General features: G+C 47.0%; 1 protein-coding gene across 4 annotated transcripts in view; it reads right to left on the bottom strand.

Annotated features, from left to right (window-relative positions):
- LOC116987597 (sodium channel protein type 4 subunit alpha-like) overlaps positions 1–23,962 on the bottom strand; it is a 368,780-nt gene that overhangs the window by 178,541 nt on the left and 166,277 nt on the right. For all 4 annotated transcript variants that reach the window (XM_033043769.1, XM_033043777.1, XM_033043758.1 and 1 more), the window contains 4 exons: positions 22,400–22,489; positions 19,715–19,843; positions 17,605–17,696; positions 7,455–7,691 (listed from right to left, as the gene is read on the bottom strand). In XM_033043769.1, coding sequence (XP_032899660.1) covers positions 7,455–7,691; positions 17,605–17,696; positions 19,715–19,843; positions 22,400–22,489 — 548 coding nt within the window. The remainder of the gene's footprint in view (positions 1–7,454; positions 7,692–17,604; positions 17,697–19,714; positions 19,844–22,399; positions 22,490–23,962) is intronic.

Here is a 23,962-nt window from a genome sequence, read left to right as displayed (position 1 = left end):
CAGCACCTCTGGACCACATGGATAGGTGACGCTTCGGGCTGGGGCCCTTCTTCAGATTGATTGTAGTGGGGGCGGGGGGCGGGGGGGGAGGAGAGAAAGCTGGAGAGAGGACAAAGCATGACAGGTAATACATAGACAGGACATAGGGGAATGAGGATTTTTGATAGGCAGACATTTGGAACAAAGGCAGGAGATAAGAGCAGAAGGTGTGAGACAGGATTGAGAAGTTGGAAATTGTGAATCCAGTGAAAAGAATGTAGGAGGAGGATGGGGACAGGAAGGTGCGTGTCCAGGGGGGGGGTACAGGAGAGGAGAGGGGGAAAGAGGAGAAGGAGGAATGTGAGCCCAAACGGAATATGAGCTGCTGTTCCTCCAGTTTGTGTGTGGCCTCACTCTGACAGTGGAGGAGGCCCAGGACAGAAAGGTCGGTGTGGGAATGGGAAGGGGAGATAAAGTGGTCAGCAACCAGGAGATCCAGTAGACCTTGGCAGACCAAGTGCAAGTCTTCAGTGAAACGGTCGCCAAGTCTACACTTGGTCTCACCGACATACAAATGAATATAAAGGAAGATAAGAACAAAGAATACAAAAGTATGATAAGTCATAGGAGAATGAGAATGGAGTGTGTGTGGAAGGAATGAAGGGATGAAGGAGCGCCAAGTTACCATCACGGACGGTGAAGGGCATTGGGATCTGTACATTTCTCTGAGCTCTTTGAATGGAGACGGTTTGGAGACATCAGCAATTATATTTGTCACATTCATCCACTTCCCTCAGATTCGACCACTCACCCACACATTAGGGGCAATCTACAGCGACCAACTCACCTGCCTACCTGCATGTCTTTGTGGAGGAAACCGGAGCACCCGGTGGCACTCCACGGGGTCACAGGAAGAACATGCAAACTCCACGTGGACAGCGCTCGAGGTCAGGATTGAACCTGGCCCTCCCAGCAGCATAACTACCTGGTTGTAACAACAAAGGCCAAGCCAGAGTGAACGGAAGCTGCTGCTGGGTAAGTCGCCCAGCACTGTGGCACAGTGGCACAGTGGTAGAGTTGCTGCCTCACGGTGCCAGAGTCCTGGGTTCGATCCTGACTACAGGTGCTGCCTGCGCCAAGTTTGCACTTTCTCCCTGTGACCATGTGGGTTTCCTCTGGGTGCTCCGGTTTCCTCCCATATCTCAAAGATGTGCAGGTTTGTAAGTTATCCATAGTGTGTAGGATAGAACTAGTGTATGGGTGATTCCTGGTTGGCGTGGACTTGTTGGGCCTAAGGGCACGTTTCCTCACATTATCTCAAAAATTAGTAAAGTAAAAACGTTCTCCCTGTGACCGCATAGGTTTTCCCTGGACGCTCCGGTTTGCTCCCACATCCCAAAGACATGCAGATTTGTTGGTTAATTGGCTTCTGTAAAAGTGTGTCGGGAGTGGATGCGAAAGTGGAACAATGTGGAACTAGTGTGAACGGGTGATCGATGGTTGGCCTGGACTCGGTGGGCCGAAGGACCTGTTTCCATGCTGTATTTCTAAACTAAACTAAATTAGTGACAGGGAAGCATTGACGGAAGCTTTTGGGACAATTTGAAGGTGTTTCGTCACTCAGCCACAGTGGGGTCTGGAACTCAAAGTCCAAAGGGGTATCGGAAGCAACACCCCTCCTAACTCCACTCAGATGGGCACTGTAGCAGTGACCTGCTGGCCTCTGCGGCTGAGAGCTCAGAAGCAGAATGAACTAAACATTTTTTCAAACGGAGCCAGCCTGAACATGATGGGCTGAAGGGCCTCCTTGCACGAGGCAAACTGCTGAGCAGAAGTGCACTGTTAATGTCTTGAGCGAAACAAATGGTTGACATGTGTGCTTGTGTAATTGATACACACCCCACCCCCTCCGCTCCGCTCCACCCCCCGCCCCCCCCCCCCCCCCCCCCCCCCCCTCCCCTCCGCCATTCCTCTCCAGCCTAAAGAGTTCCGGTCAAGAGGGTCACGGCAATCATTTTGCCCTTGAACGGAATCAAAACTAATCCTATCAGGAATTGTCTGCGTTTGACAATATTGGGACAATCACAATATTGTGATATCTCTTCATGGGGGAGCAAGCAGGTCACAATCAGCTATGGAAACAGATAAGGGGCATTTTAATAAGGCTCCAATTTAAGCTGTATTTCCATTGATTTATCATACAGCTTTACTGATGGATGAGTCCTCAACATCTGCTACTGCTACTGCTCTGCCTGGATCAGCGCACTTATTTTTATACTCTGATTAAAGGCGCATTCTTCTGCAATTATTCAGCTGAAATCAACAGCGTTCTCCTGGACTAGTTGTTTTGTCCAAAAATCACACAATATAAAATAATAGGAAAGGTCTTTTTCGAACTATCCGACAGGGGAAAACATGTTGAATTGGATTTTGTGTCTCTGGGTTTAGATTTTATTTTGGCCATCACATGTCAGGCCGTTAATCACAAAGTCTGCACTGGATCTAAATCAACAATGTCTTTTTTTTACTTCCCCCCCCCCCCCCCCCTCCCACAGCACCACAGGTTACACATAAACTGCTACTTCGTAAACCTGTGTGCCTAGTTACAGTGAGAGCTTTGTGCTGTGTCCCCCTGTTTTAAAGGGTCTCCCTCCCCCCTCCACTCCCTTCCACCCACCTCCCTCCTCTTCTACCCACACCCCCTACCTCGCTCCACCCTGCCACTTCCCTCCTCCCAACCCCCCACCACCCTCCTCCTCCCCCCCGTCTCGATCCTCCAACCCCCTACATCCCACCCCCTCCACACCCTACACCCACCTCCCCTCCTCCCAACCCCACCCTCTTTGTCCTCCCCCCCTTCTACCATCCCCCTTCACTATCCTCCACCCCCCTTCCACCTCCCTCCCCCCAACCTGCTTGAAGCCAGCTCTCTTCACACCCTAAGCCGACCTCATTGAAACGTGGGCAGAAAGGTTAATTGGCTTCTACAAATTGCCCCTCGTGTGTACGTTAGAACTAATGTATGTGGTGAGCACAGACACGGTCGGCCGAAGGGCCTGTTTCCACAGTGCATCACTAAACTAAACTCAGAAGGAGTGGGTGATTGCTTGTCGGTGCGGACATGGTTGGCCAAAGGGCCTGTTTCCACGCCGTATCTCTAATCTAAACTAGCTTGAGCAACATGCTGCCCTTATTCCCCCAGCACGGCGTTACTCCCCCCCCCCCCCCCCCCCCCCCCCCCCCCGTGACTGGGCGAACTCTCCACAATGCGGAAGCTTCCCTCTAGCAGCGTTCCACAGCGCTGCAATGTCACTGGAGGTTGCCAAAGATCCTATTGTGCTGAGAGAGTGGCCAAAAATAACCCCGCTACTGGGAAGAAGCCTCATGATAGGAGAAATGCAGCGGCAGTCCCCCTGCAAACCTCCCCCCCCCCCCCCCCCCCCCACCTCCTTCCCAGCTTTCTCCACCCCCCCCCCCCCCCTCCCCCCACCAGAGTCATCCAGCATGGACACAGGCCCTTCAGCCCACACCGACCAACATGCCCCATCTGCACTGGTCCCACCTGCCTGCGTTTAGCCCATATCCCTCCAGTCATAGAGTCATACAGCGTGGAAACAGGCCCTTCCACCCAACTTGCCCATTCTGACCAACATACCCCATGTACGCTAGTCCCACCTGCCTGCGTTTTGGGTCAGACATATACAGCAAATGGTGTGACACCAGAGAGAGAATAGTGGGGTCAAGCCCCAGAAATGACAACAGGTCAGTGCAGTGATGAGGAAGCCAAATGGCCCCTTCTCCCAGCTGCCACAGGACATAGAACATAGTACAGCACAGGAACAGGTCCTTCTGCCCACAATGTCTGTGCCCAACATGATGCCAAGTTAAACTAATCCCCTCTTCCTGCATGTGATCCATATCCCTTCCTATTCTGTTAAATGCCACCATCATATCTGCATCCACCACCACCACCCCTGGCAATGTTCCCGGCACCCATCACCCTCTGTGCAATAAACCTGCCCCACACATCCCATTTAAGCTTTATTCCTCTGACTTTAAATCTATGCCCTCTAGTCTTTGACATTTCCACCCCTGGACAAAGGTTCTGACTGTCGAAGCTACCTATGCTGCCTATCATTTTATACACATCTATCATCCCTCAACCGCTTGGCACTCTGGAGAAAACAATTCAAATTTCTCCATACGTGTTGTGGCTCAGTCTGAAGAAGTCCCGACACGAACCGTCTTTACAAAAAGACCTTTTCTCCAGAGATGCTGCCTGACCCGTTGATTTATTCCACCTTTTGTGTCGATCTTTGCTATGAATCAGCATCTGTAGTCTCTTCCTATACAAGTTCTCCAACACTTTGTTTCTTTTTGTGTAATAACCAGCATCTGCAGTTCCTTGTTTCCAGGGTTGTTTCGGTCCGTGGATGGAGGTGTGGTACAGCGACTATAAATACTAGCCTAGCCAACAACAACCATTTGGAGAAAAGAAATTAAGAAGAAGACATTTACCCCCTGCTTGGTTACCTCGCAACAAGAAAGCCCTCTGCAAACATGAAATTTAATTTCAGTCAAACGATTTGTTTGCTCAGTAATATAAACATTTGGATGTAGCAACTATCTGATACAGAGAGTTACAATTATGGAATCACAAAGCATAGAATGCTGCCCTTCAGCCCACCATGGCCATACCAAACGTTTTGCCCGCCTTTACTAATTCACTTTGCCTGCATTAGGTACAGTATCTCTCCTTTGAGATGCAAGGAATTGCAGATGCTGGTTTACAGAAAAAGGCACAAGGCGCTGGAGTAACTCAGTGGGTCAAGCAGCAACTCTGGAGAATGTAGATAGGTGACTTTTCGGGTTAGCACCCTGAACTTGAAGAAGGGTCATGATACAAACATCACTTACCCACATTCTCCAAATATGTTACCGACTCACTAAGTTACTCCAGCAATGTACATCATTCTCTCTCTGCCTTCCCTGGCGGTTTAAACGTCTCCTTACAACCTTCTCATCTCCCTGACAATTTTTACCATTTCTGACAACACTCTTCAACATAGTTTTTAAGAGCACCACCAAACTCAGGAACAGTTTCTTCCCCTCTGTTATCAGACTTCTGAACAGTCCTTCCATAGGCTGTGGTACAGTCCCGATTCTCCAACCTACCACATTGTTGAGCAGGTACTACCGCAAAGTTCAAGAAACATTTAGACAAGTACATGGATAGGATAAGTTTAAAGAGATATGGGCCAAATGCAGGCAGGTGGGACTGGGCCATGTTCGCTGGTGTGGGCAAGTAGGGCTGAAGAGCCTGTTTCCTGAAGATGCTGGAAACAAAATCAATGTGCTTTCGAAATCAAAGTAATCGCATCGCTGGGCTTGGTCGAAGTGTGGTGGAGTGTTGCAGCTGGTAGAGCCGCTGCCTCATGGTGCTCGAGACCAAGGTTTTTTCCTGACCTTGTTTGCTGCCTGTGTGGAGTTTGCACGTTCTCCCTGTAATAGCATGGGTTTTCTCAGGGTGCTCCAGATTCATCCCACACTCCAAAGATGTGCTGGTTTGTAGGTCACTCGCCCCTTGCAAATTTCTCCACGTGTGCAGGGAGTGGATGGGAAAGTGAGATAACATGGAACTAGTGTAAACAGGTGATCAGTGGTTGGCATGGATTCAGTGGGCCGAAGTGCCTGTTTCCATGCTGTATCTCGAAACTAAACAAGAAATCAACATAGACTCAGTAAAGGCACTTGGGGGAGAATAAAATAAAATGATGAGAGACGTAGATAGGGTAGACAGTTTAATTTATTTCCCAGGGTGGAAGTGTCAAAGACTACAAGGCCTAGCTGTAAATTGAGAGGGGCAAAGTTTAAAGGAGATATGCAGGAGCAGTTTTTTTTAGACAGAGGGTAGTGAGTGATTAGTTTAGTTTAGAGATACATTGTGGAAATAAGCCCTTCGGCCCACCGAGTCCAGCAATCACCCATACACTAGTTCTATCCTACATACCTGGGACAATTTTCAAAAGCTAATTAACCTACAAACCTGCACGTCCTTGGAATGTGGAAGGAAACCGGAGCATCCCACACGGGAAAAGAGAAAACCCACACAGCACAGGGAGAACGTGAAAACTCCCCGCACCCGTGACAGCGCCCGTGGTCAGGATTGAACCTGGGTCTCTGGCGCTGTAAGGCAGCAACTCTACAGGTGCGCCACCGTGCCTGGAACCCGCTGCTGGGATTGGTGATGGAGGCAGACACGAGAGTGACATGTGAGACTTTTAAATAGGTACATGGATATGCAGGGTTGGAGCGAAATGGATTATGTGCAGGCTGAGGAGATTAGTTCGGCATCATGTTCGACACAGACATTGTGGGCTGAGGGGCCTGTTCCTGTGCTGTTCTGTTCTAAGTTGTATGGAATGGAGGCAAATGCATCACCTGCAAGAATTGCAGCTTACACTACGTTGTAGAAAGCATTTTATTGAGATGCATCGCAGCATGTCTTGGGAACAGCTCCATTCAAGAAAACAAGAAATTGCAGAGAATTGTGGATGCAGCCCACACCATCACACAAAACCACCTCCTATTGTCTCTGATTATATTTTATCTCTTTTTGCTTTGTTGTTATATTCTCCTAGCTAACAATGATCTATTCTACATTTTCCATGATCTCCACCCCCTTTGATGTCCTGTTCTCACACCTTACACTTCCTTATCTCAGTATCTCCCCCTCCCCCTTCCCCGACCTTCAATCTGAAGAAGGGTCTCGACCTGAAATGTCACCCATTCCTTCTCTCCAGAGATGATGCCTGTCCCACTGAGTTACTCCAGCATTTTGGGTCCATCTCCCTTCCATTGACACCATTTACACGCCACTCTGCCTCGGCAAAGCCAGCAGCATAATCAAGGACGGGTCTCACCCCGGTCACTCCCTCTTCTCCCTTCTTCCATCCGGCAAGAAATACAGAAGTGTGAAAACATGCACCTCCAGATTCAGGGGCCCAACAGTTATCAGGCAACTGAACCATCCTTCCAACAACTGGAGAGCGGTCCTGAGCTACTATTTACCTCATTGGAGACCCTCGGACTATCTTTGATCGGCATTTATTTTGCACTAAACATTATTCACATTGTTCTCTTTATCGTATAACTGTACACTGTGACTGGTTCGAATGTAATCATGTATTATTTTTTCTCTAGCTGGTTAGCACGCAACAAAAGCTTTTCACAGTACCTCGGTACACGTGATAATAAACTAAACTAAATTAGTTTAACGGCATCATGTTCGGCACGGACATTGTGGGCTGAATTGGCCTGCTCCTGGTTTCTGTGTTTGGGAGGGAGTGGAGAAAAGGTTGGGAATAGGTTGCTGAACGAGGAACCAGCATGGACTTGATGGGCCGAGTGGCCTTCAGGCCTTGTGATGGTGCTTTGGCCGTAGAGGCCGTGAGGCGATGTGATGGCAGGCTTACTGTTGTTGTTGATGAACTCGTCGTACGCCAGGTCCCAGGGCCAGGTGTAGTTGCCCGTTTCGTTGAGCGTGGAGTTGTTATATATCCGCCAGTCACGCACGCACTTCTGCCGCAGGTTCCCCATGAACAGCTGGAGGCCGATGAGCGCAAAGACACTCAGGCAGAACACCGTCAGAATCATCACGTCCGCTAGCTTCCTCACGGATTGTATCAATGCACCAACAATGGTCTTTAGGCCTGCAAGGAAATAGTACAACACTTAGCATGGCAGAGGCAGAATGCGGTCTATGTTATTTACCCTCCCCCTCACTGCATCCACCCATCACTTGCCAGGCTTTTCCCGCCCCCACCTCTCTTCCCAGCTTTCTCCCTCCCCCCTCCCTGCTACATTCAAGGGTCCCGACCTGAAACATCACCTGTCCATTTCCCCCCCCCCCACCCCCCACCCCCCAGATGCTGCCTGATCCGCTGAGTTACTCCAGTGCTTTCTAACACTCTTTTGTCTCCTCTTCATCTCTAGTCTTTGTTCACCCAAATGTCAACAACAAAAACCCTCACTGTAACTCTGTACAATAAAGACCCATTGAACCTATCACTTTGTCCCACCTCACCTCTATCTTCCAGCTTTCTCCCCCATCCATTTGATGGGGATAAGTTCAGGGGACCTATATTTTCTGAGACATATATAACTATGTTGTGCTAAGTTTGTACTGTGCCCTATTAGTCTGAAGAAGGGCCCCGTATGAAACCCCGCCTGCCCATGACTCAGTTACTCCAGCACTTTGTGCCCTAACTGAGAGAAGGAATAGGTGACGTTTCGGGTTGAGATCCTCCTTCAGATGTGTTGCCTGTTAATAGAGTCATGCTTAGAATGGTACAGCATTGAAACAGACCTTTTGGCCCAACTTGCCCACGCTGAGAACATGGATAGACTTTACACATACAGCACGGAAACAACCCCTGTCCCATACTAATTAAATTGTACCACTGTGCTGTTCTTTGTAGGAAGGAACACTGGTTGAACCCATTCCTCTCTCACTGTTTGCTGCTTGTAGATAAGTAAAAGAACCAGCTGTAAAATATTATAATACAGTGGCAGAAAAATCTTTTTAGAAAATGGTTTTGTTTTAGTTTCAGAAAAACGGCATTGTAACAGGACTTTCGGCCCACCGAGTCCAGGGACAGTGTACAAACTGCGTACAGACAGCACCCGCAGCCGGGTCTCGGGTGCTGTAAGACAGCAACTCTACCGCTGCACCTTCTGTAGGAGCTTTACCCTGCTGTCTTCTGCCTACGCTGCACCCTAACTATGTGGCCATTTGAATGAATCTGAATCTGAATCTGGATTTCTCTCAGGTTGCAACAGAGCCAAATGGTAACACCACCACTGTCAACAAGTGTGGTTGAGAGTGAGTGACTCAGTCATGGGACTCTTTCTTCAAATGCATTGTTCATGTTTGCAGCACAAACACACAGAGGTCACTACGGCAGCTGGAAGCTGATGGAAATCAACAGCTTCATTAAAGTCGCCAAACTGTTTGCTAAACTCCTCAAGCGCACTGGCCTTGTGTACCACCCTCGACTAAAAAGGGTGCTGGAAGGGAGAGAGCTAATATCAGTGAGAAATGTATGAACGTTGAATTCTCTAATTCAAAGGACCTTTGAACTATCTATAATCGGACTTCATCAGACTTCAATGTTGCAGCACTAAATGATGTGTCCTTCATCTGTGCACTGCGGATGAGTTGACTGTATTCATGTATAGTCTTTTCTTTGGCTGGATAGCACGCAAACAAAAGCTTTTTCACTGCATCTCATTACACGTGACTATCATACAGTAAACTGAAGCAAATAAACCAAGCTAAACTATCCATATTCTCCAGAGATGCTGCCTGAGCCGCTGAGTTACGCCAGGGTTTTGTGTATTTGTTTGTAAACCAGCATCTGCACTTCCTTGTGTCCACCTCTCTGAAATACTCTGCTTCTCTCATCAAAGGTCAGTCGGCATCCTCGATGGAAGAACCTGAGGTTATGTTTCAAATCAGAACTTCCATCAGCCAAAGGTTTACCCACTTCCTCTCTCCACAGCTGCTGCCTGACCTGCCGGGTGGGTGGCTTCAAGTTGTTTCAATTTTAATTTAGATGATCCCAGCATCAGTTGTATTGGGATTAAAGGTTTATTATGGATTTTGAGTTCACTTGTTGGAGTCAGATTCCAGAAACAAAGGGTGGCACAGTGGCGCAGGATTTAGAGCTGCCCCTCACTGTGCCAGAGACTTGGGTTCGATCTTGACCTTGGGTGCTGCCTTTGTGTGGAGTTTACACATTCTCCCTGTGACCACGTGGGTTTCCTCCAGGTGCTCCAGTTTCCTCCCACATCCCCAAAACATGCAGGTTGGATGGTAAATTGGCCTCTGCAAATTGCCTCTAATGTGTAGGGAGTGGATGTGAAAGTGATAACATAAAACGAGTGTGAACGGGTGATCAATGGTTGGTGTGGACTCTTGGAGCCTGCTTCCATGCTGTATCTCTAAAAACTAAAATAAACAAAGGTACTTAGTTGTGATCTCCCTCCATGGGTGATGATAAGTCATAGGAGCAGAGGAGGCCATTCGGCCCATTGATTTCACTCTGCCATTCAATCATGGCTAATCTATCCTTCCCACAGAACGCCATTTTCCAGCCTTCTCCCTATGATACCCTTACAAATCATCTCTCAATTTTCGCTTTAAATGCACCCAATGACTTGTCCTCCCGCAACGATCCACCGATTCATTACCCACTGACTAAAGAAATTCCTCCTCACTCTCCTTTCTAAAGGTGAGTCTTTTTATTCTGAGGCTGGGCCCTTCAGTCCCAGACTCTCCCACTAGTGGAAACATCCTCTCCGCATCCATTCTATCCAGGCTAGTTTCAGAGATGTGTCCCCCTACAGGCCCAGCACTGTAAGATGCTGATCCTACAGATCTGAGCACCACTGTGATAAACAGCTGAGATCCACAACGCAATAGCCTAGACCCTGCTTGAAGCGACTACTCCTTCTTTGTTGAAACCCCCACCACGAATATCCAAACTGTCGCACCCGTACAATAATAAGGGAGTATTGGAGATACCAGCTTTCTGAGTTTGAGTTTAGTTTATTGTCACATGTAGCGAGGTACAGTGAGAAGCTTTTTTGTTGCATGCTAAATAGTCAGTGGAAATACTATACTGTACATGATTATAATCGAGCCATCCACAGTTTACAAATACACGATAAAGGGAATAATGTGAATGTAGTTTAGTGCAAGATAAAGTCCAGTAAAATCCAATAAAGATAGTGTGGGGGTCTGATGAGTTTGCAAGGCATCCCCACTGTTGACACAGGCCAGTGGCAACTGATTAAATGGCAGGCTAGTTCCCTTGCAGTCCTGGTCAATACTCATCATTCACACAGCAAATTGGCGGCAACACTCTGTCTCCTGCAACAAGGTTCCCACTTGGGCAAGTACTTTATTGGCTGAGAAATGTTTCAGGGCTCGCATTCGGGATTGTGAAAGGATATTGAGAAACGCAAGTTCCCTTTTGTACAGCGGGTTGATGGCCCTGAGCGATAATCAGTGCACAAAGGCAGCATGTACTTCCCGTGTGGGAGAGTGAGCGGAGATTGTTAATTACAACTGCACATGTACCGAACACTGAGACTTAAGACTTACAGCATGGAAACAGGCCCGTTGGCCCATCGAGTCCACGCCGGCCAACGATCACCAGTACAATACTTCTATCCTGCACACTAGGGACAATTATACCGATGCTAATTAACCTACAAACTTGTACGGAGTGTGGGAGGAAACCGGAGCACCCGGAGAAAACCCACGTGGTCACAGGGAGAATGTAGAAACTCCATACAGGCAGCCCCCGTAGTCAGGATTGAACCCGGGTCTCTGGTGCTGTGAGGCTGCAACTCTACTGCTGTGCCACCGTGCCGCCCTCTGAAGGCATAATAGATTCATAGACCACATAAACAGACCCTTTGGCCTAACCTGCCCATGCTGGCCAAGATGCCACATCTACACTAGTCCCTAATGCCCACGTTTAGCCCATATCTCTCTAAACATTTCCATGTACTGTACCTGTCTAAATGTTTTTTAAATGGTGTTGGAGTACCTGCCCCAACTACCTGTGTGTGTGTGTGCGCATGCACGAACCAGGGGATTGTGCTTATGTATATTGTTAAACATGCTAGGCACAAAATGCTGGTGTAACCCAGCGGGACAGGCAGCATCTCTGGAGAGAACTAATGGGTGACGTTTCGGGTCGAGACCCTTCTTCAGACGCCTGGCCTTCTGAGTTACTTCAGCATTTTGTGTCTACCTTCGATTTAAACCAACATCTGCAGTTCCTTCCTACATGTGCTAATCATGCTGATCTGTATGGAAAACAAGTATTTCACTGTACCTTGGTACACGTGATAATAAATAAACCACTGAACCATTGCGTTTGTGAATAAAAGGATGTACCTTTAGAAAGGAGATGAGGAGGAATTTCAGAGGGTGGTGAATTCCACAGACGGCTGTGGAGGCCAAATCATTGGGTGTTTTTAAAGTGGAGATTAACAGATTCTTGATTAGTAAGGACATCAAAGGTTACAGAGGGAAACAGGAGAAAGTGGTTGAATGAGCGAGATAGATTAGCCATGATCGAATGGCGGAGTTGACTCGATGGGCTGAATAGCCTAATTCTGATCCTATGATTTATGAACTTATGAAATATTGTTTGTGTGTGTGAATGCAGGTACGCATGGGTATATGTGTGTATATATGCATGCATATGTGTGCACATACATGAAGCTTGTGCTTGAATATTTGTTCATGTGTAGATGTCTGTGCATGTGTGTTTGTACATGCAGGGTCGTGCGTGGGTGTGCAAACCCATGTGTTCGCATATGTTCGCAAGCCCATGCAAACTTGTGCGTGTGTGCTAATGAAAATCATAGAATACTAAAATACAGATACAGAAGGAAGCCGCTTAATCAATCGGGTTCCCTGCTGAGGCAGAGAACATTTTATATTGGGGCCATGTAATTGCAAACTGCTTTTACATGGGAAACATTGTTAGGATAGGGCTGCACAGCAGGGAGGTAGTGGAGGTGGATGTAATTGCAGTGTTCAGAAAGGGAGTGAAAGGATCCAACCTTTACAGGGCGGTGTGTACAGGGTGGAAGGTCGGGTGTGGGCCGAATGGCCTCCTTCCCCCCCTGTGCCACATCCTCGGAAGGCGAAGGTTAATTAAAGGTCTTCTCACAAGATGAAGTGAGCAGCAAGGGTGGGGGGAGGGGCAGCAACATACGAGAGAACCAGTTTATTTTGACTAAATTAATGACAATGCGATAATCTGAGAGAGGAATTCCAAGCCTTATAAACACACCAGCATCAGTGCACAATCCGGGCCACAGCTCTGTACGAAGATCAGTTTAGTTCAGAGATACAGCACGGAAACAGGCCCATTATTCCACCCAGTCCAGTGATCACCCGTTCACACTAGTTCCATGTTATCCAACTTTCTCATCCATCCCCTACACACTGTTACAATTTTACAGAGGCCAATCTACCATCTTTGGGATAGGGGAGGAAACCGAGTTAGTTCCAACAATTTACAAACTGACCATCATAGAAACATAGAAACATAGAAACATAGAAAATAGGTGCAGGAGTAGGCCATTCGGCCCTTCGAGCCTGCACCGCCATTCAATATGATCATGGCTGATCATCCAACTCAGTATCCTGTACCTGCCTTCTCTCCATACCCCCTGATCCCTTTAGCCACAAGGGCCACATCTAACTCCCTCTTAAATATAACCAATGAACTGGTCTCAACAGCCTTCTGTGGCAGAGAATTCCAGAGATTCACCACTCTCTGTGTGAAAAATGTTTTTCTCATCTCGGTCCTAAAAGACTTCCCCCTTATCCTTAAACTGTGACCCCTTGTCCTGGACTTCCCCAACATCGGGAACAATCTTCCTGCATCTAGCCTGTCCAACCACTTAAGAATTTTGTAAGTTTCTATAAGATCCCCCCTCAATCTTCTAAATTCTAGCGAGTACAAGCTGAGTCTATCCAGTCTTTCTTCATATGAAAGTCCTGACATCCCAGGAATCAGTCTGGTGAACCTTCTCTGTACTCCCTCTAAGGCAAGAATGTCTTTCCTCAGATTAGATCAGATCAGAACAAGAACGAGTGATTGATTGAATCAATTGAAAGTACCCGCACCTCCAACAATTGTGCGGCAGGGAGGTGGAAGCGGCAACTTTTTGTTTACAATAAAGCACACTGACAAGGATGTTTAAGTGCACCGAGACTATTATCAACCAGGGAAGAACACCCACCCTCTATCTCACATTACGAAGCATTTCTACCCTATAATTAAGTACAACCGAGTCCATCTAAGAGTGGGCAGTCGCTGTTCAGTGGAGCAGGACAGCAGGCAATTAATACTTTATTCATATATATATATATAATCTCGCACAATGGTGTCCAGAATTGGTGGAAAAGGTTACTTCTGTAATTATTCCTCCTCATAATAAAACAAATACGAGCAAAGAGGAGGGATGAGGTTTATGTTATATAATGAACCTGCCCATCCCTGAACCTCACAGTCGCCTCCACAGTCACCTTGGGATCCACAGAAAGCAAGTGGAAGTCAAGCTGCCCTTGATCTCCCAAGAAGGAGAAGAAGCCTCAAAAGCAATGAAATATTCTCTTCCCAAACAGGGAGAACCAGTTAAAATAAGCATGCAACATAAATCGATCAAAACTCTCGTCCGAGCCAAAGCTAACAGATCAGCTACTTAAAGCCGCTTTGAATTTTTCCATGGCTTCGTGCAGTCACGGTGCAGTTGGAATCTGGTTCGCTGTTCACCAAGAACTGGATTAGGGCGGCATGGTGGTGCAGTTGGTAGAGCCGCTGCCTCACAGCACCAGACACCCCAGTTCGGTCCCTGAACTTGGCTGCTGTATGTCTGTGTGAAGTTTGCATTCTTCCCGTGACTGGCTGGCTGGCTGGCTTTCCTCCGGGTGCTCTAGTTTCATCTCACATCCCACAAAGACGTGCAGGTTTGTAGGTTAATTAGCCATCGGTAAATTGCCCCTAGTGTGTAGGGAGTGGATGAGAAAGTGGGATAACATAGAACTAGCGGGAATGATAGTTGGCATGGACTCAGTGGGCCGAAGGGCCTGTTTCCGTGCTGTATCTTTTGAGCCATAAAAAAGAAGTGCAGCACATAGATGACATGTGCAGACATTTTTAACTCGGCTTATTTCTCCGCACATGCGGCCTGACTTGCTGGTTCCAGCAGTTATTTAGGGTGATTCAATTCCCAGTAGAGTGTTGGGTGATGTACTGATCGAGTCATAGAGTTGAACTCTGCAGAAATGCAGACACTTGTCCATGCCGACTAAGATGCCTAGCTATGCTTATCCCAATTGCCTTCTTTGAGTGTATCCCTCTGCTCCATTCCTATCCAAGTACCTGTCCAAATGCCTCTTAAATGCTGTAGTTCTAACTTGCTTAGCAAACCAATTGATACTGGCATGGGGGAGCATGGACAGATGGCCACTGAGTCTGCACCGACCAGCGATCACCTTGTACATTAACCTACAAACCTGCACGTCGTTGGAATGTGGGAAGAAACTGGAGCTCCTGGAGAACACCCACACGGTTACAGGGGGAACATACAAACTCTGTACAGACAGCACCTGGTGTCATGATGGAACCCGGGTCTCTGGCTCTGTTAGGCAGCAACTCTACCGCTGCGCCACTGTGCCACCCCTGTGTTCGACTTGGTGGGTCGAAGGGTCTGTTTCCATGCTGAATCTTTCAATCAGGCAATCAATGTAAGAGTCACATTACCCATTACCCATGACAGGCATGTGTAACTGATGGAAACAAATATTTACTTGATCTGTAACGGATCTGTAAATGCTGGAGAAGCACGGCATAGTTGAAACAAACAGTTTGACCCCTGGTGTTAAAGTAGTGAGTATCCAGGAAAAGCATTAAATGCCAACCAAGTACACTTGCAATACAGGCACCTCATGTTTCAGCCAGGGGTCACAGGCTTGAAAAACAGCACGTAAATCAAAAAGCACGTTAATCAAACAAATACTCGGCACCGCACATTTAAACATATGACCTAATAGCTGTGGGAACTCATTTGAGTTTTCTTTCCGTTCAGCAAAACTGAATTTCAAGATCACTTTGAAAGCTAATGAGTACGTTTGCCAAGCGTAAATCTGAGCACATTATTCTGATAATAGCAGTGCGAAAATTAAGCTTCTGTAGTAATTAGACAAGAGCCCGCCTTGGCCTACTGGGCATGATCTCCCGGTTGCCAAACACTTTAACTTTGCTTCCCATACCAATAGTGACCTTTCTGTCCTGGGCCTCTTCCATTGTAATATTGGGCTACGTGCAAATTGGAGGATCAACACCTTATATTTTGTTCGGATAGCTTACAACCCAGCGCCATGAATATTGATTTCTCTAATTTCAAGTAACCCATTCCCTCCCTCTCTGTCCCCCCCCCCCCCCCCCCCCCCCCCCCCCCCTAGTCGTCCTGCTAGTTTCACTGTTCGCATCCCTTCATTATCATCTCTTCCACAGCCACCAATGGACCATTGTGGGCTCTCCTTGGTCATCAGTGCCAAGCTCTGATTGGATCTGTACCTTTCCATACCTCTAGTTACCCTCTCTCCGACTCAGTTTCAAGAGGTGTCTCAACCCGAAACGTCACCTATCCTTTTCTCCAGAGATGCCTGACCCGCTGAGTTACTCTAGCATGTTGTGTTTAACTATGACAAGTGTAATTGGTTATTCGAAAATGAAGCACGAATAAAATGCGAGGCATCTGTACTTAGCGATCCAAGACAACAGGTTGCTGTGCTGTGAATGGAGCACCCTCAGTTCTGAGCTACCAAGCCAGTGACAATAGCTTAAGCCAACATACTAAAGTAGAAGGGCAAAGGGAAACATAATGTTGTCCATTGTGAATGACCCATTTACACTCAGTGTGTGTACAGCAGACAGCACTAACTTCTCATGCAGTGATATTAAATGGTGATATTAAGCACGATAGGTGAATGCCCATCAAATCCTTCAAACGACCCATTCCTTGTGCAGTTTGACCACTGTTCTTCATTCTCCCTGCGACCGAGGCAGTTTACATTGGTCACTCAGGTTTGCTGCTCAAGTGAAAGATACAGCATCGAGCCCATGCCGAACGTCAGCCACCCATCCAGTTTGGTTTAAAGATAGAACATGGAAACAGGCCTTTCATCCCACCCAGTCCATGCTGAGCCGTGATCACCATTCACACTAGTTTTATGTTATCCCGCTTTCGCACTACACACTAGGAGCAATTTTACAGAGGGCTAAATAATCTCCAAGCCTGCATGTCTTTGGGATGTGGGAGGAAAGCAAGCACCCAGAGGAAACCCTCACGGTTACAGGGAGATGGTACAAACTCCACACAGGCAGCACCCAAGGTCAGGTTTGAACCTGGGTCTCTGGCGGTGTGAGGCAGCAGCTCTACCCACTGTGCCACTGGTTGGTTGGCTGCTGCAGATTGCCAAGTGTGGGGGTGGTTGTGAACAGAATGACGATGCGTTTTACGAGCATGTGGGAGGGAATAGCTAACCGGGAAATCATGATCAGCCTTTCTACTGACTGGATAGCACGCAATAAAAAAGCTTTGCACTGTAAGTCGGTATACGTGATAATAAACTAAAACTAAACTAAAAAAAAGAGCCAGCACGGATTCAATGGGCTGAACGGCCTCCCTTCTATGTATCTAAAAAAGTATGAGAAAAAAGTGCAAGGCTCTTTTTTTCTCTTGATAAGAAATCTTAAATTAACAATCTAAAACAGTCAACTGGAAAAAATGAGTACACCATTGAATTTTTTTAATTAAATTTCCTAATACCCCATTAAGCAATTTTATTGCCCCCTCCATTCTGCGTGACATAAATGTAGTTGTGAGTATTTGCGACAAACCTGACCCTATGCTGGAAGGACCCAGACAATGTTGGGCAGTTGTAGACTACTCAGATACCTGTAACATGGTGGGAGGCAGGTATGACAAGAGCAGTGAATGCAGACACAGAGGAATCCTTACCTGGGATGACCGAAATCGTTTTCAACGCCCTCAATACTCTGAAAGTACGAAGAGCTGAAACATTGCCGAGTTTCACGACCGCCGTTACATACCTGAGGAGTCAAAGCACAGTTATTTTAGTGGAAATGCACTCCATCCTGTTTTGCCCACTTTCCACGCATGTTGAACAACCGCTGGGAATGCGCATTTGCTTCAGTATAGTATAGTTCAATAAAGTTCAGTACAGTTCATTACTGTTCAATTCAGTTCAGCATAGTTCAGTGCTAAGTTACAGTAGTCAATAAAGCTATTACCTGTAAGGAGAGTTTAATTTAGTTTAGAGATAAAGCACAGAAACATGCCCTTCAGCCCATCGAGTCCATGCCGACCAGCGATCCCCATACACTTGCCCTGTCCAACACACTCGGGACAATTTACAATTTTTACTGAAGCCAATTAACCTGCAAACCTGTACGTCTTTGGAGTGTGGGAGGAAACCGGAGCACCCGGGGACTGCACCCACAGGTGGGCGATGTATGGAACGAGCTGCCAAAGAAAGTAGTTGAGGCAGTGACTATCACAACGCATAAGAAACATTTAGTCAGGTAAATGGAATGGCCAGGTTCCGAGGGATGTGGGCCAAATGCAGGCAGGTGGGACTCGTGTGGATGGGATGTGTGGGCTGGTGTGGGCAAGTTGGGCCGAAGAGTCTGCTTCTATGCTGTATAACTCTATGACACCTTACACAAATCAAGGTCTCCAGGAAAGGGAAGGGATGATATTTAGACTCCCCTTTAAATCCAACCACTAGAAATCACTTTGAAAGGCACACGGGTGAAGCGGGCAAACATACATGGGATATGTTTCTAATGGGCAATGTGGTGTACCTTACCCACAGAGTGAGGAGACAGGCTGGGAGCACAGTTCCATTACAAGAGGGGCAAATGTCTTATTTTCTATGGCATTACCATGGGAGAACAGTCCCAAACATATCTAGCGATGTCAAACCGGGGCAGGACATTCACGGTGAATAGTAGGGCCCTGGAGAGTGTTGGTGAACGGAGGGATCTAGTACAGGTGCATAGTTCCCTGAAAGTGGCTTCACAGGCAGATAAAAGCTGCCTCACAGGGTGGTAAAGAAGGCTTTTAGTACATTGGCCTTCATCAGTCAGAGTATTGAGTATAGAAGTTCAGAATGAAGATAGTCACAAAATGCTGGTGTAGCTCAGCAGGTCAGGCAGTATCTCTGGAAAAAAAGAATAGGTAACGTCTGATCCGAAACATCACCTAATCTTTTTCTCCAGAGATGCTGCCTGAACTGCTGAGTCAGACCAGCATTTTCTGTCTATCTTCAATATAAACTAGCATCTGCAGTTCCATCCGACACATAATTGGGACGTCATGTTACAATTGTCCAAAACGTTGGTGAGGCCGCATTTCATTAAGCTGAAAAGAGTGCAGAAAAGATTTATGAGGACTCAAGGGCCTGAGCTATAGGGAGAGGTTTGGCAGGCTAGGACTTTATCCCTTGAGGCGCAGAAGGACGAGAGATGATCCTGATGTATCCTGAGGTTATAAAATCATGAGGGGAATAGATTAGGTGAATGCACAGAGTAGGGGATATCAAGAAGCAGATGACACAGGCTTAAGGTGAGATAGAAAAGATTTAATAGGAACCTGAGGGGCTACTTCTTCACTCAGAGGGTGGTGGGTATATGGAACGAGCTGCCAGAGGAGGTCATTGAAGCAAGTACTATCACTACACTGGATCAAATGCATGGATAGGAAAGGTTTAGAAGGATATGAGCCAGATGCAAGCAAATGGGACGAGCTTGGATGGGGCATTTTGCTCGGCATGCACAAGTTGGGCTGAAGGGTCTGTTTCCGTGCTCTATGATTCAAATATTGCAGAAGGGAACGGTTACTTCCAGAAGATTGATAGAGGCAAATGCCACAAACATGAGCCCAGGCACTCGAGACAGGAAGTGGAGCCAGAGCAGAGGATGAAGGCACTGCCCACATTATTGAACACAACGCCATCTTGCAATGTCTTTGAGTGAAATCTAGAGCTTCCATTGGGGAAGAATGCAGCGAGACTCTCAACGCAAGACCACATATTGCTGCTACTTACGCCATCAAAATAACACTGAAATCCAACCAGTTCCACGGATCGCGAAGGAACGTAAACTTATCGATGCAGAATCCTCTCGCCAGGATTTTTATCAATGATTCAAAAGTGTAAATGCCGGTGAAGATGTGCCTGGAAAAGAGTGTTGGGGAAAATGGAACAGCGTTACTGGTCGAGGGAAGGATAGGCACGAGCATTGGTTCTTCGCACAAGACATGCCGACAGGCAGGCCGGAGGAATGTGGGAGAGTGATGTGGAGAAGCGGGGGGGGGGGGGGGGGGGGGGGGGGGAGGTGACTGTCAGCCTTATAATGATGATTGCAAGCTCCGGGACACTTTCTCAATGAAGTCAGGCGTGCGGCAACATCTCGCGGGCCGCCGTATGACCAAAGCGCATACCTTCTGAACAAATCAATGAGAGAGATGAGAACATGAAGGTGTTATCCTGGCCCTCGTCAGAGTGATCGTGGGGACACCATACCTCTCAACCGTCTAGAGTGAGGCTCACCTAGCAACTACTGTCAGGGACTTTCTCTTTGGAAAGTGGAGGGCTCACTGTTCTTATCAAATGGACGCCTTCATTTATTTACCGCATGGTGTCAATAACGGAGATGGCACAGTGGTGCAGCGGTAGTTTTGTTGCATTACAGCGCAGGAGAACTGAGTTTGATCCTAACTACGGGTGCTGTCTGTACGGAACTTGTACGTTTAGTTTAGTTGAGAGATATAGCGCAGAAACAGGCCGCTCAACCCACAGAGTCCACACCAACCAGCGATCCCCGCATACTAACACTATCCTACACACATATTTTTGTCATTTAACCAAAGCCAATTGACCTACAAACCTGTACGTCTTTGGAATGTGGGAGGAAACCGGAGCACCCAGTGGTCACGGGGAGAACATACAAACTCCCTGCAGTCAGGATCGAACTCGGGACTCTGGTGCTGTAAGGCAGCAACTCTACTGCTGCTCCACTGTGCCCCCCAACATAATACAAGGGGTGCAAGGTGTTGCATTTTGGTAGGACCTACAAGGGTAGGACTTATACAGTAAATAGTAGGGCCATGAAGCATGTTGTAGAACGGAGAGACCCAGGGGTGCAGATATATAGGTCCATGAAGGTGAAGGCCGAGAGCTAGCTTGTAGTTTTTCAGTTTTAGTTTTAGAGTTACAGTGTGGTAACAGGCTGTTCAGCCCACTGAGTCCATGCCAACCAGCAAACACCCATACACTAGTCCTCTCCTACACATTAAGGACAATTTAACACTAGGGTCAATTTACAGAAGCCAATTAACCTACAAACCTGTACACCTTTGGAATGTGTGAAATGACTGGAGCACGCGGAGAAAACCCACACGGTCACAGGGAAAACGTACAAATTCCGTACAAACTGCGCCCGTAGTCAAGATCTAACCTGTGGGTCTCAGGCAGTGTAAGGCTGCAACTCTACCGTAGTGCCACTGTTCTACCTGCCTCTTCAAAATGTGACTGTCAACAAACAGGTGTCATTTATACCCAGACCTCCAATTCACAAGAGGGCTTGTCCCTTTATAACTACTAATCAATCAAAGACTGTCCTTTCTATTAGACTTTAGCAATTCAGCACAGAAACAGGCAGTGTGACCCACCAGGTCTGCACCGACCAGCGACCACCCTGTACACTAGCACTACCCTCCAATCTAGGGACAATTTTACAACTTACCAAAGCCAATTAACCTACAGACCTGTGCATCTTTGGAGTGTGGGAGGAAACCGGAGAACCCAGAGAAAACCCACGCAGTCTCAGGGAGAACGTACAAACTCCACACAGACAGAACCCATAGTCAGGATTGAACTCAGGTCTCTGGCACTGTAAGGCAGCAACTCTGCCGCTGTGCCGCCGTGCTGACCCTGTTATGTTCTGTGTGTATTAGCTTACTTCAAATATGCACCAGGTTGCTAAAAGTTGAGAGGTATGTTCTGGGCTCCCTTTCAGAATGGGAAATGACTCATTCTGGGGTTCATTTCATGCTAAGTATCAATGAATCCCATCTTTTCAGCAGAAAAAGAAAACAAATAAATGTTGTACATCCTTCAGGGGTGAGTAATTTCATCTTATTCAGGCCACTTCATTAAAGGAAGGAACAGTCTGTTTGCAACAGTTCGCCTTTCAGTGTTAGACTTGAAGCCATTAATATAACCAGTGCCATTTTATTTTACCAGCAGGAATTTGAAAAAGTTCTTCTCTGATCAAGAGGCAATTATGAGAGTAAAACAATGTAGAATTGCAGCTCTTAGGATCTTCAGTCCATCTCTAATCTTTAAGGCAAAGGTCCTCTTTTTTTTGTTTTGTTCAATTCCTTTAATGAAAAAACAGCGAGAGAGCAAACCATTTTGTTTTGGTTGATGGAGATAAACGTTGGTGGGTGGCTTCATGAGTTGGCTGCGATGCAAGATGAGTGTGTGTGTACGGGTGGCAAGTTATGAACTGGGTATACAGTACATAAAAATATTAACTTACTTGGGTCTCACAGGGCAAGATACACTCGGCAAAGCGTTTCAACGGGACAGATAAGGGCACAGTTCAAAGGTCAACATTAATCACGGAATTAGGGCATCGGAGTAAGAAAACAGCAGAATTTTCAACGGTTTGCAAGCAGAAAGCACGGCGGCAGAACAGAGAGAGGCGGCAGCATTCGTTGTACTCACTCAACGTGTTTTGCCCATGGGCGGGGTTTGGACATTGTCATGAACACACAGTTGGTCAAAATAGTGCACATTATAAAGATATTGAACAATGTGAAGAATGAGTTAAGGAGAATCCAGAGACACAGCAACGCTTGGCAAAACAACACACATGACTTTGAAGCACGGTTTCAGGGTACGGGAACAAAGACGCATCTTACATGGGTCTGCTTACCTGGTCAACTGCTGAGATTCCATTTGGCAAGGTCAAGATTCAGAAGGATGGTTTTCATCTCATAGACAGTTTGGTTTAGATTAAAATAAAAGTCACAGAGTATCTTCTTCAGACTCGTGGATTGGTGTGATTTTGGGTTGGGACCCTTCATCAGACTTGTGCATAGGTGACGTTTCGGTTTGTGACTCTTCTATAGACATGGATAGGTGACAATTTGGGTTGGGACCCTTCTTCAGATGGCAGACAAGGTCTAGATTGAAAACCCGGTTCCCTGGTGCTGAGAAGCAACGGCTCTACCATCCGCGCCACTGCGCCGACCAGTAACGTTATGCGTGGAAACAAGGCCTTTGGCGCAACATGCCCACGCCAACCACATCTACCATCTACGCTAGTCCCAGCTGTCTGCATTTAGCCAATATCCCCCGAAACCTATCCTATCCATGTACCTGTCTAAATGTTTCTTAAATGTTGAGATAGTACCTGCCTCAACTACATCCTCCAGCAGCTCGTTCCATACACCCACCCCCCTTTATGTAAAAAAAGTTCCTATTAAATCTTAACCCCCTCAACTTATGTCCTCTGGTTCTTGATTCCCCTACTCTGGGCAAGAACATGTGCATTTACCCGATCTATTCCTCTCATGATCGTATACATCTCTATAAGATCATGCCTCATCCCCCTGCGCTCCAAGGAATAAAGTCCTCGCCTGTTCAATGTCTCCCTATTGCTCAGGCCCTCGAGTCCTGGCAACATCCTCGTAAATCATCTATGCACCCTTTCAAGCATGATAATATCGTTCCTATCACATGGTGCCCAAAACTGAACACAATATTGTAAATCCAGTTCAAACACCTCCCATTTTTAATTTATTTCTGAATGGATTTACCCCTGCCCAGCCTGACTTTAAATTTGGTCATTTAGAAACAGCATGCTCACAGGTCCTTAACTTTAGCAAGGCTATTAGACAGGGGCATCCTCATGTTTTACTGTAGAGTAGTTATTGGTGGGGCAGCCTGGAGTTCCATGCCCCTTGTTTGACCCTGACCCTCTGCCCTTACCCCTGTATCTTCATCCTACTAAATCTCAATTGGGGGAGGAAATTCCAAGATTTTACTTTAGACTTTGTGTATTCACCCGATCTATTCCCCTCATGATCTTGCACACCTCTACAAGATCACCCCTTCATACTCCTGTATTCCAAAGAATAAAGTCCCAGCCTGCTCAACCTCTCCCTCTAGCTCTGGCCCTCAAGTCCTGGCAACATCCTCATAAATCTTCTCTGCGTTCGTTCCAGCCTAACGACATCTTTTCTATAGCAGGGTGACCAAAACTGAACACAATATTCCAAATGC

The sequence above is a fragment of the Amblyraja radiata genome, chromosome 2 (assembly GCF_010909765.2).
Source record: "Amblyraja radiata isolate CabotCenter1 chromosome 2, sAmbRad1.1.pri, whole genome shotgun sequence".
Lineage (NCBI taxonomy): Eukaryota > Metazoa > Chordata > Chondrichthyes > Rajiformes > Rajidae > Amblyraja > Amblyraja radiata.
This window is presented reverse-complemented; position numbering and strand designations above follow the sequence as displayed.